Source organism: Phoenix dactylifera, chromosome 4, assembly GCF_009389715.1.
Source record: "Phoenix dactylifera cultivar Barhee BC4 chromosome 4, palm_55x_up_171113_PBpolish2nd_filt_p, whole genome shotgun sequence".
NCBI classification, from domain to species: domain Eukaryota; kingdom Viridiplantae; phylum Streptophyta; class Magnoliopsida; order Arecales; family Arecaceae; genus Phoenix; species Phoenix dactylifera.
Window position 1 is genome coordinate 20509036 of NC_052395.1, and position 15221 is coordinate 20524256.

General features: G+C 38.6%; 2 protein-coding genes across 2 annotated transcripts; one reads left to right on the forward strand and one right to left on the reverse strand.

Annotated features, from left to right (window-relative positions):
* Positions 1-5016: 5016 nt before the first annotated feature.
* Positions 5017-7679, reverse strand: LOC120110655. Its single transcript, XM_039126235.1, has 3 exons — positions 6810-7679; positions 5262-6720; positions 5017-5081 (listed from the first exon to the last, which is right to left on the reverse strand). The coding sequence occupies exons 1-3, from the start codon at positions 7677-7679 to the stop codon at positions 5017-5019; spliced, it is 2394 nt and encodes a 797-aa protein (XP_038982163.1).
* A 1466-nt stretch (positions 7680-9145) lies between these two features.
* Positions 9146-15118, forward strand: LOC103696149 (LEAF RUST 10 DISEASE-RESISTANCE LOCUS RECEPTOR-LIKE PROTEIN KINASE-like 2.1). Its single transcript, XM_026800790.2, has 4 exons — positions 9146-10150; positions 10971-11075; positions 12768-12803; positions 13945-15118. Exons 1-4 carry the CDS (start codon positions 9220-9222, stop codon positions 14976-14978), a joined length of 2106 nt encoding a protein of 701 aa, XP_026656591.2. The 5' UTR covers positions 9146-9219; the 3' UTR covers positions 14979-15118.
* The last annotated feature ends 103 nt before the right edge of the window (positions 15119-15221 follow it).

Here is a 15221-nt window from a genome sequence, read left to right on the forward strand (position 1 = left end):
CGCTGTAAGAATTTCACAGAGATTGATGGGAAGTTAGTTTATTGATCTCGGAGTATTTCCTTGGATGCTGATTGGTTTCAGTTGATCAATTGATACCTTTATATGTTTCATGACAGTTTTCAAGCCTAGGAACCAAGCCCTTGATCATGACTAAAACCTCTCTGCTTCTGGCATCTTCAATCTTATAAGCATAGCATGCATTCCCCGTCAAACACTTAATCTTCATGGCTTGGTCCTCTTGGTCATACATAGTTCTTCTTTACTGTTTGTGTCTATATATGTTTCTGTGTGGAGCGTGCATGTTTTTCAAAAGAATAATAATAATGACAGGGAGTAGACAATATCATGTCTACAGAAGATTTATTTTTCTTGACCTCTTGCCATATATATATGTGTGTGTGTGTGTGTGTGTGTAGATATATATGTATATATATGAGAGAGATATGATGAAGAACCTAGGACCTCTCTATTAAAGGAAGGAATGTCAACCACATGAGATAAGTCTGGTTGGCTTTTCCCGTATTGTTTTACTCATGACTGTTTCTTGATTCATTTGATGACCAAATATCTTCTTAATAACCTTGTTTCTCACTTGTTAGTTCCTGTTCCATTCAAATGTTTCTATTGATATTTGTCTGTTTCTTTGATTGACGTCCATGTGTTCTGCCATTAAGCACTCTGCTTGCTAACTGACTGACATCAATGTCCAAGTATCAGATGTCTAAATGTTAAAATCCACAAAAACAACTATCACAGATATAAATGGTTTCTTGTATGCTTTTCATTTCTGCTGCATAGAAGACACTTCATATATGGTGTCAATAACAAAAAATGAAAAACTGTTGTGGACATAAAGAAGAATACTTATGTACATTCAACAAGTAACTAATAGTATTGTCTTGAGGGAAAGCTTGGGCAGATCCCAATCCGATATTAATAACTAGTAGTACTTAATTATTCAGAAGTTAAACTTAGCTGATACCTAGTTGATATAAGGTATTTTTAGTTACCAACCCTGAAACCAACTTGGTTCTCTAAAATTATCAGATAATAGAAACTATTAGTTTATAAATATTATATTATCAATTGGTTGATCTATTGTACTGGCATTCGAAATGTGCAAACAAAATCATAGAATCAAGGAAGAAACAGATAACTACTTCTAAATATCATGTTGATGTAAAAGTTTAATTTCCCTTTGATCTGTATTTTAATTTGGTTGTCAGTTTTATTAATGGAATTTCACTGTAATCAACTGCCTATTCCGTGGCTTTTAAAATTTACTTTCAAATTGTTTTGTTTTTCTTTGCTTCTTTATTTTTGTTCTTCAACCTTTTCAATTGTTTATGCCTGGCTACACAGTCATTATCAAGCTTGATATATATGTTTAAATTTTTCTCTCGTTTGAATGTTTGATTCATGAACCATCTGTCATCAATCAATAAACAGATATTTGAAATGTGATCTAAATCCTGAATTGGCCACAAAAAATAGCAGAAACCTTCGAACTGAAAAAATAAGAGCTATCTACTATCCTTTTTTCCCTTTCAGGAAGAGATTCCTAGGAGTCACAGTAATAAACAGACTTCGTAACAGAAAAGAGTAGAAATAAATGAGAAGTTACACTGACTTAGAGAAATGACATGGATTAAATCTAGTATTAGTAATATGCCCGAAGTACTTCACATGTTAATGTGAATTTTGTGAGATAGGAGTTCTGAATCTTAGGGTAAAAAGAAACTAATCTATCATTTTTATCTTTCTTATAATACAGAGCAGTACTAATATACTTGACCATTGCTTTTGGATCTAAAAATATGGAAAAACACATGAAACGATAAATGTTTTTTGCATGCTACATGATAGATCTAAATTGAAAGTTCTATCCACTAATCATTTTTTTTAAACTTTTTCATACCATAGGATCCCTAACTTACATTTGCACTAAATAATGCAATGAATAAAATTGTGTTGCCAAAACTAACTCACTTGCATATTTAAATTTGTTCATATTATACTTTATCTCCTAGGGATATCATTGCTTTTCCCAAACAAATTGTTGAAAATTGTGGGCTGATTGAATATTCAAAAAATTTCTTGGTCTATATTCTCTGTAATTACTCTGATATCTTTTAGTATCTTCCCCATCCATGTAGCATAAACAATTTAAATAGATAATGGTGTCATATGTTCTCCGGTTCTTCAAAACCAATTCCTTCTGTTTTCATCGATTTTATGATCATTTTCACTCTCCACTCAAGCCAACTGTAAAAAGTGGATGCAAACAAACATCTTCCCATAAGATTAGATGTAGTTCAAATTTTCTTATTCAATGAAAGTGACATGTACAGAGTCAGGGGCGGCCCAATTCATTTGGAGGTCTAAGACGGATTTAATGAATGAGACCTTTTTTATAATAATAAAAATTTTTAATAAGCATAAAATACTTAGAAAAGAAATATAAAAATAGATAGTCATCAAGTACATTATTCCAACAAAAATGCATCTATGCACCAAAGACAGATAAAAAAAAATTTCAGTTTAATATAATTTTTGAATGAAAGCACGAAAAAGTAATTATGCTTAAGGAAGGGCCCATAAAATTGATTAAATAATTGAGATAATGCTTTGCGGTACTGTTTACCATGTGAAGCAAGAGCACGGTAGGAAAAGGTTATCCCATGGCGCTTCATGGTCAAGGTAAAGGAAAGAATTTGTCCAAAAAGGATGAGAGAAAGTAGGGGCTTTATGGGAAATTCACTCCATCTAATTAATAAAAAGTCCCATCCCACCATCTCCCCTTCAAGTGAGTACCCAAGCAGCCGCTGCAACATCACAGCACAGCAGCCATTCAACCCCCCCTCCCTCCTTTTCTTTCTCTACCCTCCAAGAAGTCCATCTCCAATCCCCCTATCTTTCTTCCTGATGGCCCAGCTGGATCAGGAGTAATGTGAGGGAAAGAAAACCAAGACCAAAACAAAAAAAAGAGAAGGGATGAAAGATAAGAGTGGCTTCAGACGTGTATCAAGCCAACCAAATCCTCCAGTCTCCACCCAAAACAAAACTACTGTCCCCAACTTCCCAAAGTGCCCCTCTGCAGGCCAGAAAACTCTCCACCTCCCTTCCATCAAGGGTCAAGACTCGTAGCCAGCTCCTGTTCCGTTTTATATGGGGCCTTTGCTTTCTTTTGGTCAGTCTCCCGGAGGCCTTCTATTAGCCCAGAGAAGGTCGCCTAGGGTTCGGGCCGGCCCTGTACAGAGTCACGGTGCAAAAAAGACAATTGGGAAGACTTTGACTCAAGACTATCATCTAATAAACCAAATTACTCATTAAGCATCATGCTTATCTTCACTAATTGATAGACCAATCCATGAAAGAAATACTAAGTTAATATAATTTTTGTTTTAAACTCCTTGTTTCCTGATCCTGTGCATATATAAAGAAAGTAACCCGCATTGTCGGCATCGACCTTTCCTTCTTCCAAATCCTAATCCTTTGATTTTTTTTGGGTTTTTTGCATGGATATCCTTTTAAATATCAGATTTTGCGTGAATACCCTTCCAAAATTGATATTTGCATGTATACCCTCGTAAAATACTTGTTTTGCTATGTTATCCTTTTTTATTCTTATTTTTGCATATGTACCCATGCCATCTAACACCGTTAAAAAATTAACGGTTTCAAATTAAAATGACTAAAATACCCTTAATGGGTAGGCGTGCAAATAAAAAAATTTATAAGGGTATACAAGCAAATAGTAACTTTATAAGGATATTCATACAATTTCCTATATTTAGAAGGGTATATATGCAAAAAAAAAGCCTAGTAGATGGAAAGAATTTAGATACATTAATTAATGTGATAGCCTTTATAATTCTGTATTTATTAGGAAATGCACCCGGTCCTAGTAGATGGAAAGAATTTAGATACGTTAATATGGTTGTCATCATTTGAGGAACAACAAAACAATCTCCACATACACACACACACACACACACGTGTCTTTGTATGTATTTGCTAAAGGTATGCCTGATATCTACGAATTCGGGTAACAAATGGAGGTAGATATCCCAAGATGTTCAAAGTAAACGAATTTGGTGTATATAGTATTATAGTTGAAGAGTACATCCCACAGTCCCCCATCCAAGGACCAAGAATGATAAGAATGCTCAAAATAAGTAATTAATGGAATACTGGGAAACATATGTACTCTAGTTTTGCCGGGCTATATATTTTATTTAAAAACAATATATGATAACTTCTCTTCTTTTACCTAATCCCATCTTATCAGATTAAAATTCATTCCGACATGCTATGGCTTTAGAATCTCTGAAAAAACGAAAAAAAACACACACACACACACACACACACACACACACACACACACACACACACACACATATATATATATATATATATATTTCCCCTCTGCGATCACCTCCTCAATCATTCAGCTTCTCATACGTAATCTATGAGCAGTAATTTGGAAATATGCAGAAGAAAACCACCTTATCCTATAGTTATACATCAACCAAAAGCACCAATAGTTCTTCAAATTTAAAAAAAAAAACAAAACAAAACAGTCACCATGTTTGTAGTAAAGAAGAGATATTCTTGTACCAAGATTTGCATTAAACACCAACCAAGATGAATAGGTAGGAGTAGAAATAATAGCATTAATTCTACCAACCTACTTGTACTAGAGAAAAAAAAACAAATCTATATCCAACATAATCTTCACTGCTCCAGCAAAACATGCGATCAAATCTGCAATTAGCAAAAAAATGAAAAAGAATAAGTATGAGAATTAACTCTATATCAACAAATAAATTATATTTAGTAATAATGCTAAAAGTGATCCAAATAACTTGAAAGCAAATAAGGTGCAAACGTTAGGATAGGTATATCCAACATGTACCAATCAAGATTGTGGGTAGGCATTATCTTCTCTAACTAAAGTTTCCATTCTCTTAGTTTGCTTGCGGGGTCGTCCTTTATTTTTTTTTCCTCTTGGTGCTACGAACACTGCATATGTGCCTCCTGAACATGACACTCTTCCTCTTGAACCATTTCCCTTAGGCCTGCAATATTTTAATGATAACCAAGTGATAAAACACAAACATCATTAAGTTAGAGTAGTGCTATATGTTACCTCCCAAGCCTCTTCGGTGCAGAAGAAGAGGACATTGAAGCTTGAGATTCCTCCACTACTGAATTTTTGCAAGTTTTTGCATGATGCCCAAGATCACCGCAACGCTTACATTTGTGCATCTTCTTCGATGTATTCTCATCTGTACCCCTAATTCTCTTCTTTTTAGGCCTTCCTGGAGGTCTTAGACTGAGCTTAGGAGGCAATACCTTATATCCAATATCAACTTTTATCCATTGGACCTTGTCAGGTAATGGTCCAATTTCTAATGCATAGGCAGTCTTATACTTGGCAACAGTGAAGTACTCCGAGACATAATTTTCCAAATTTGCACCTCTCATACTACAAATAAAAGCTGCAGCATGCACACAAGGAATGCCCGACACCTCCCACAGACGACAAGAGCACCTTTGTTCATTTAGAATTACTTCATGTCTTCCATTAGTCTCAATTACTTCTGCTCTATAATCACTGGTTCTATAAACATTATAATCACCTAGCTTAAGGCTAATGTCTCTTACATACTTCATTACCACAGGAACTAAATTTCCTTTCCAACGGGCAGCCATTCTCCTTCTTGCTTCCATTTTCACCATAATTTTTTGTCTTACGACATCTAATAAATCAAGAACTGGCCTATGTCTAGCCTCAGAAATCCAAGCATTGAATGACTCCGAAAGGTTGTTTGTTATATAGGAGCACTTAGCTGTGATGCCAAACTGAGATCTACTCCATAAGCCAATATTTTCAGCATTAAGATACTTGAATGCCTCCAAGCTAGCCTCCTTAATTTGATTGATGATATCGTCATGTTGGACTTTTGTATATGCCCTTGCAGCTCCCCATACCTTAATTTTAAGCCAGTCTCCTGGAAACTTTGTTTGAAAGTTTTTGTACAAGTGTCTCATGCATTTTCTATGCTCTGCTTGAGGGTATATATGTTGCACTGCTTCTTCGAGTCCCTTTTGTCGATCTGATACAAGTACCAGACCTTCTGGAGTTTGAATTGATTCTTTAAGTGCCTCCAAAAACCAAGTCCAGCTATCACTATTTTCAGATTCTGCAATACCAAAAGCAACTGGAAACAAACCATTATTTCCATCAAGTGATGTAGCAGCCATCATCACACCCCTGAACTTTCCCTTTAAGTGGCAACCATCTAGGCCTATGAAAGGCCTACAACCAGCTAAAAAGCCCGTACTGCAAGCTTGCAGACAAATAAAGAAGCGGTGGAAGTAATGCTTGTCATCAACCACATCTAACTTTAGCTTTACTACACTACCTGGGTTTCTTCTCAAAAGCTCCTCCTTGAAATCCTCCATTCTCTCAAAAGAATCTGCCCAATTACCATGAATCATAGACATGGCAAGCTCCTTTCCTCTCCAAACTCTGTGGTATGGAAGCTCAAGATGATAGAATTGCAACAATCTCCTTTTTAACTCAATAGGCGACAGGTCACCCTCTTTTCGTAGCCAACCAATGATCCTATCATATATCCAAAATTGTGTGGCCATCTTGTTGCCACATTTGTTTATAGATGAGCACGTATGAGGTTCCTTCAATTTTTTGACCTGCACATACAAACAAAATAATATATTAATATATGCAATATTTTTCATAAGCCCTGTAATTAAAAGCTAACATATTTCAACCATAATACCTGAAATGTATGACCATCACATAATAGTGAAGCATGAAGTCTCCAATTACAAGCTTCATCTTTGCAACTCACTGTCATTCTACCAGGCTCACTTTTGAGAACTCTTACGGCAAATTCATTCAATATAGCATACTGACTCAGTGCCACCTTGAACTGTTCTCGACTTGTATATTTTGTCCCTACGGCCATGTTAGGATCCACAATGTCCATCTCATATGTCTCTCCCTCATACTCTATGATATTTTCATCATCATCATCAGAATCGCTATTATAAATACTGTGATAGCTACTCTCAGAACCATAAATTTCAGTATCTGTTTCCTGCTCCTCTTGAGATAAAGTTTCATCATTTACCCCAACAAAGTCATTATTTTCAATAGCAGTAGCTAAAGTATCAATGCCTATTGTAGCTAGATGCTCATTTTCATTGTACCTTTGGTTTTCTCTTACTTCATCCTCTCGAATCTCTTCTATTGCAGTTGCAGTGCTTCTACATGTTTCAATTTGATCTTGGCTGCCTAGTATTGATTGAGAAAGTTGTATAATATTGGTCTCTTTTGTGACAAATATGAAGCACTCTTTTAAATCCTTATACTCCTCAAACAAACTCATTAATTTTTGATCTGTGTCTAATATCATGTAAGACTTAGGCATTAAATGTCTAATCACAGACCAAATCTTTATAGTCTCTTCAAGCTTCAAATTGAAGGTATGCACTATATCATCATATAGGTCCTTATAGCAATAACAGTCAACATCAACTAACCAGCTCTTTTGTCTTCCAAAGTAGTACTTAAGTCTTGTAGAATTCTTAACCTTCTTAAAATATCCTCCAAATTTTACCTTCAATTTGAATAGTTGTTGCTCCATTTAAGAACCTGTACATTGAATAAATAAATATACACGATATAAATTGTAAGAGAGTGTTTATCAACCAAATGTATTCTAACAAAATAAAAGAAAAAAAGAATAATATACAACCATATTATATTTCAACAATCAATCAAAAATGGGTTCGTCTTTCTTACCCCCAAATAAAGTATATGGTATACAGTTAGAAACCAAAAAATAGAGTTTCAATATAGGTTCACAGCGAAAAATAGGAATGAAATAAAATCAGCTACAACAATCATTATTGTTGTTCCAACACTTGTAATGATTATTTTTTTTGGTTCAAATTAATAGAAGAAAAATAGTATAAATCAACGAAAGAGAAGAGAGGAAAAGATGATATTGAAATACCTTTGTTTATGATCAACTTTGTTTATGATCAACAGATGGCAGAGTTTTTGAAGGTTTGAAAGATCGATTGCGTCTTTGGAGAGGAAAGATTTACAACCCAGAAATTTTTTTTCTTTATTCTTTGTTGGGTTCCAGAACAGGGAGGAAGGGGGTCGGAGATCCCGAGCGAGCGCCTCGTGATCTCGGGCAGCTCTCGCTCGCCATGTGCCGCGGGATCGCGATCTCGCCATCGCGAACGCCTGCGGGCGAACCAGCCAAGATCTCACGATCGCGTCTCCCGCGGGCGAACGCCAGCGATAGCGTCGCGATCTCGCGAACGCCCGCGATAACGTCGCGATCTCGCGGACGCCCGCGATCGGGATCCCGATTCGTGGGGGGCGGGCGGGCGCCGGGGGGTGGGGGCGAGGGTTGGGGAAGCCGGCCGCCGGGAGGGAAGCCCGCGGGGGGGTGGGGAAGCCGCCGGGAGGGGGGGAAGCCCCGTGGGGAAGCCGCCGGGGGGGGGGGGGGGGGGGGGAAGCCGCCGGGAGGGGGGGCGCCGGGGGGGAAGCCTGCGGGGGGTGGGGAAGCCGCCGGGGGGGGGGGGGGCGCCGGTGGTGGGTAAGCCGGGCGCCGGGGGGGGGTGGTGAAGCCGGGCCGGGGGGGGTGGCGCGGGGAACCCAGGCGCGGGGGTGTGGAGGTAGAAGAGTTAAGGGTAATAATGTCATTTCGAATTTTATTTTTATTTTAATTAATATAAATACAATTTTTTTAAACACCGTTAGAACAACCGTTACATTAGGATATTTGTACAATAACAGAGTTTTACGAGGGTATACATGCAAATATCAATTTTGGAAGGGTATTCACACAAAATCTAACATTTAGAAGGGTATCTATGCAAAAAAACCCATTTTTTTTTATTATTTTTATGTCTGTTCAGTCCGTTTCGTTGGCTTACAGGCTTAGTCAAACGGCGACTGGTCCACAATTAGAAATGGCGAGGGGGGAACGTGTCACATCATCACCCCAGTCAACGAACCCCTCCACCTTCAACTTCTTCACTTCTCCAACTCTTCTTCCTCTTCCTCTTCTTCTCTTCCATATAAGAAGCAAGACCTCCCATCCATTCCCTTCAACCCAGTTTGCAGGAGAGAAGCCCCATTAGCTTTCCACTCCTCTTCCATTCACCATGGCCTCCAAGCTCCTCTTCCCCCTCCTCCTTCTCCTCGCCCTTGTGGGCGGCTCCCACGCAGGCAGCATCGCCGTCTACTGGGGCCAGAACGGCAACGAGGGCACCCTCGCATCCGCCTGCGCCACCGGCCTCTACTCCTACGTCAACATCGCCTTCCTCACCACCTTCGGCAACGGACAGACCCCCGTCCTCAACCTCGCCGGCCACTGCAGCCCCTCCGACGGCACCTGCGAAACCATCTCCTCCGACATCCAGTCCTGCCAGTCCCGGGGCGTCAAGGTCCTCCTCTCCCTCGGCGGCTCCTCCGGCAGCTACTCCCTCACCTCCGCCGCGGACGCCCAGAGCGTCGCCAACTACCTCTGGAACAACTACCTCGGCGGCAGCTCCTCCTCTCGCCCCCTCGGCGCCGCCGTCCTCGACGGCATCGACTTCGACAACGAGGCAACCAACGGCGATTACTTCGACGACCTCGCGAAGGCTCTGTCGCAGTTCAGCAGCCGGAAGAAGAAGGTCTACCTCTCGGCGGCCCCGCAGTGCCCCTACCCCGACGCGCACGTTAACACGGCGCTGAAGACCGGGCTTTTCGACTACGTCTGGATCCAGTTCTACAACAACCCTCCGTGCGAGTACACGTCGGGGGACATCAGCAAGTTGACCAGTGCGTGGAAAACTTGGACTTCGAGCGTGACGGCGACCAACTTCTTCTTGGGGGTGCCGGCGTCGACTGCTGTTGCCGGCAGTGGGTACATCCCCCCGAGCGCGCTCACTTCTCAGGTGCTTCCGGCGATCAAGAGCACGGCGAAGTATGGCGGGATTATGGTGTGGAACAGGTACTACGATGAGCAGAACAACTACAGTGCCACCGTGAAGAACAGCCACTGTCCTAATGGTTCGGCTCTTGGGTCATGTCTTTCAGGAAATAGATCAGGTATGCCTTTAGAGGCTTCTCTCTCTCTCTCTCTCCCTCCTCAAATCCATTGGTTTACATCTTATTTAATCCTAATACCAAATATATTAATTCGGTGGGCAAAAAGTTATGTTCAAAGAATCAGAGCCAGAGGCTCAAATGGATTTGAAGGTCAGAAATCTGATAAGTAAAAGATTAAAATATAGGTAATTGATTAATGGCCAAGTAGTATAATAGATGGTCTTTCTGATTCAAGTCGCATCTTTATTACTAGGGTAAAATCGTAAAAGTGGACGGGATAATATTTGTCCAAAACCATTTTCATGTTTGGGTCCAACCAGACATGGGTATAAATTTTAATATTTGATTATAATAACAAATCTATATATACACTTTGGTTTACAAAAAATAGATGCTAATATAAATAGGCAATCATCTGATCTGTATTAGTCTACTAAAATATCCAATTATATCTGCAATCTTATTTGGTCTTATGTAGCTTTTATGAACTTCGAAATAAAGTAAGTGACAAAATTAGTATCTTGAACTTGAATCATCTTTCATATTGTGATATTTTTGATCCGATGATTCATAAAGTTTAACAATTTTATTCATGTCCATGTTGATATTTGTGCTGTCAATAATCAATCTGTAAATGCATCTCTCTCTCTCTCTCTCTCTCTCTCTCTGTAATCAATCTGTAACGATGGTTTGGCTTGGTTTGAATTTAAACTTGAATCAAGATTAAAATAATGATAAATAAATCAAGTCTAATCTGAATCTTTAAGCTTAAAATTAATTTTTATCAACCTTGATGGTTTCTTGTTGGACTGGACCGCAGAGGATTGCGCAGAGTGCATCACAAGCGGTGGCCAATGTGGATACGATAACAACACGAGGAGTTTCATGTGTATCTGCCGTGATAGAACCCATCTGAGAAGTTGCAGTGAGTCCTCACCTTCCCTAAAGGATTTCGTGTAGGGATTATGTCAAGATAGATGTTACTTTATAGTTCCTTGGTCCTCACTCAGGTTTTTTATTTATCCTCTGCTGATAATATCTTTACATGTGAATTTGAACATTTTGAAGCATAAGATGTAGCAGTTACATGGCATGGTTTAGTTTATAAAGTTGATGCATGTGGTCGATTTATGACTGGTTCCTCCTAGGCATCTAAAAATATAATGACGAGAAGCCTATTTTATGTGCATCTTCCCTGATCAATCCCACTTGGGATAATGACAAGAAGCCTATTTTATGTGTATCTTCCCTGATCAATCCCCCTGATCATTTTTTAGACTACTTTCTGTTCGGTTCAGCTGTAAGAATTTCACAGAGATTGATGGAAAGATGAGTTAATTTATTGATCTCGGAGTATTTCCTAGGATGCTGATTGGTTTCGGTTGATCAATTGATACCTTTATATGTTTCATGACAGTTTTCAAGCCTAGGAACCATGCCCTTGATAATGACTAAAAATCCTCTCTGCTTCTGGTATCTTCAATCTTATAAGCATAGCATGCATTCCCCGTCAAACACTTAATCTTCATGGCTTGGTCCTCTTGGTCATACTTAGTTCTTCTTTAGTGTTTCTGTGCGGAGTGTGCATGCTTTTCAAAAGAATAATGATAATGAGAGTGTCTGGACGATATCGTGTCTGCAGAAGATTTCTTTTTCTTCCTCCCTACTTCCTCTATCCAACATTCATTCTTGTCCTGCAACATGGTGTGCTGTGGAGATCTAATCTGTGACATCGGTTAATTAACCTTTCTTCAAAAACAAAACAGCTGCATAAGTTTCGTTGCATAAAGTGTATCAAGTTGACACCTCCAAACGATTTAATTGGGCTAGTTTGCTTGTACCTTCTGAAAAGCATCTCATTCCCTGAAAAAAGCCATTCATCATTCATGACCTTAATTTCTTTTACTCTGCAAGATAATTTTAATTCTCCTATACAATTTGAGAGCCTCTCGCGCTAATTGTAGCCAACTTTCCCTACTTACAAGTCTCCACCCATCAACTGCGACCAGAAAGATAATGATTATTATCAGAAATACCTTTCATGAGATTAATGGTTCTACTCTTTTCAACGATTGAAATCTCTTATTTAGATATTACATACTATATAGAGAATTGACCAAAGCATGATCTTCCTGCTCACTGTTCAACCTTCAGCCCCCATTGGTTTCTCGTGTAATGGGCGATCCACCTGGAATGCTTTAGTTGCTGAACTGTTAGTGGCAGTTATAGGAGTAGGGCGCCGGCTGCAACAAATTCCACTCATACATCATTTTACTTAAAATAGAAATTCCACTTCTAAATGTAAAAGACAATGCAATGATAATGGAAGAGGAGCTAGTAGACACCAACATCATGCCTCTAGTAGATATCATTGAAAGATCTAGGGACTTCACTTCTTTGTATTAGTGTCCCTGCTAATTCTAGCAATATTGTTCGGTTTCTCATTCCTTCTTTTCAGTTTTCTCTAAAAGCACAATTCTAAATGCATGTCTCTGTTCATGAAAAATGGTTGTTTTGACAGAATATTTATAGAATAACAGACGATGTAATTATATATTTTTCTTAATCAAGAGGGTTGAGTTCTGACAGTGGAGGTAATTGTTTTCTGATGCTGCAGGAAGTCACGATCCGAGGAAGACGGGAATCATGATAGGTAACCAACATACCTCTCCTAAACCTACCATTTTAAGGCTTTCGTCTTCTTCCGTTCCATTAAACAATATTTTTTCTGGTTTGTTTATTCATGATACTCAATGAAGTAAATCAAGCATTATCCAAAGTACCGGTTGGAAAATTATCTGTCTAATACTTTTTGGATAGCCTAGCAATAATTCACCCTCCCCTCATTCTAGGGCCATGCCATCTTGCCTAGTTCCATGACTCTATAAATTATGAGTGCTCTATGGCTGTGTCAATTGATTATAATAGCCTTATGTCGATAAATTATAAGTTCCCTATGTCTCCCTTGCAGCCTAACTCTAAGTTTCGAAAACCTAACTTAGTCATCTTTATTTCTTTCAGTTAAGTCAACCTTGCCAGTTCACTAGTAAACTGAACTCGACTCCTAATTATAGGACTGCAAGACAGTAACTCTAGGCACTTTAAATTCCTTTAATCCCCTCATTGAACCTTATTCCATATTTCCTAGGTTTGCCACCTTATTCATTACAATAATTGCATCAAGATTTCAATGGCGTAACTCAACTTTGACGGAGCCCAAGCATCCTGACATCATGTTAAACCCCTAGGAGCTTTTTCCTTATGGCCGTGCTACATAATTTATGGCCAAGAAATAAGTGATAGCAAATCCAAGAAAAGAGTTATGGGTCGTCGTATTGGAAATGATAAGGACTTCTTCAGATTAAATTGTATAGTTTAAAAAGAGTTGCAGCTTAAGCACATCTAGAAAACTATAGCCATACTTTGCTCGAAATTATTGGCAATTTGCCAAGTGGTCAAAAGTTATAGCATTCATAAGTATGAGAGGTATACCAAAGGGGAAATAGTGGACAAAGGGGGTGAAAAATCAAATGTTAAGTAGTGATAATTAGTTAATCACTTTAAAAGCAAGCACGTGATGGAAAATCTTAATATCAAAATCTCAATCATTGGATGCCTTTTTTCTCAAGATTATAGCCTTGAGTGCTCATATAATTTTATAGATGTGAAATGATATGTTTAATGTTGCTTGTGTTTATATGCAAATTATGAGATTAATGCTAGAGTTTTGAAGTAATGTATGAAATACTTCCATGGAACATTCAAATGGCAGTTATGCATTTTCTCCTTCGCAGGTGCCATTACTGCCGCAGCAGGATTATCTCTGGGGTTCTTTTTGCTTTTAGTCTATTTTCTTCGTTACAGAAAGTCTCACTCAAAGAATGTGCAAAATGTTGAAGAATTGCTACATAAATATGGATCTTTGGTGCCAAAAAGGTACAAGTATTCAGAAATTAAGAGGATGACCAAATCCTTTAGTCACAAGTTAGGGCAAGGTGGTTATGGTAATGTGTTCAAGGGTAATCTCTGTGATGGCCGTCTGGTAGCTGTGAAAGTCTTAAATGAGTCCAAAGGTAATGGCGAGGAATTTATCAATGAGGTTGTTAGCATTGGCAGAACTTTCCATGTAAACATTGTTTGTCTACTAGGATTCTGTTTAAAGGGGTCGAAGAGAGCTCTTGTCTATGAATTTATGCCAAATGGATCACTCGAGAAATTTATATACACGGAGATACCAGATGCAAAGATTAAACTTGGTTGGGAAAAATTATATGAGATTGCAATTGGTATTGCTCGAGGACTAGAGTACTTGCATCGTGGGTGCAGCACTCGCATAGTACATTTTGATATCAAGCCCCACAACATCCTACTAGACCAAGATTTTTGTCCCAAGATTTCTGATTTTGGGTTGGCAAAACTATGCCCTCCGAAAGAGAGCATCATTTCAGTAGTCGGTGCAAGGGGAACGGTTGGGTACATTGCCCCTGAAGTCTTCTCTAGAAATTTTGGAGTTGTCTCCAGCAAATCTGATGTTTACAGTTATGGAATGATGGTGCTAGAAATGGTCGGTGGTCGTAAAAATATAAATGCAAGAGTAGAGAATACTAGTGAAATTTATTTTCCACACTGGGTTTATGACCATCTCGATCATTATGATACCCTAGAAGCTTGTGGAGTGACTAATGAGACTGAAGTGATTGCTAAAAAGATGATAATAGTTGGGTTATGGTGCATACAAATGCAGCCTGCAGATCGACCTTCAATAAGTAGAGTAGTGAATATGTTGGAAGGAAGCATTAGTGACTTGCAAATGCCACCAAAACCATAGTTCATTTTCATTTTAGAATCATCAATAATTCTAATGTTTCAATAACTTGTATTCTTTGCAGTGCAAAACTCTTTGTACATTTTGGCTCTATTAAATAATAATCTCTAAGCTCATATTTAAGCTGCCATGAAATAACATGGTTAATCTCATCTATTTTGCTGCTTCTATTGTTGCAATAAGTATATATTATATTGTATCATATTATATAAATGGATCTTAATATTGTTTTTTGAAGCTTTGTGT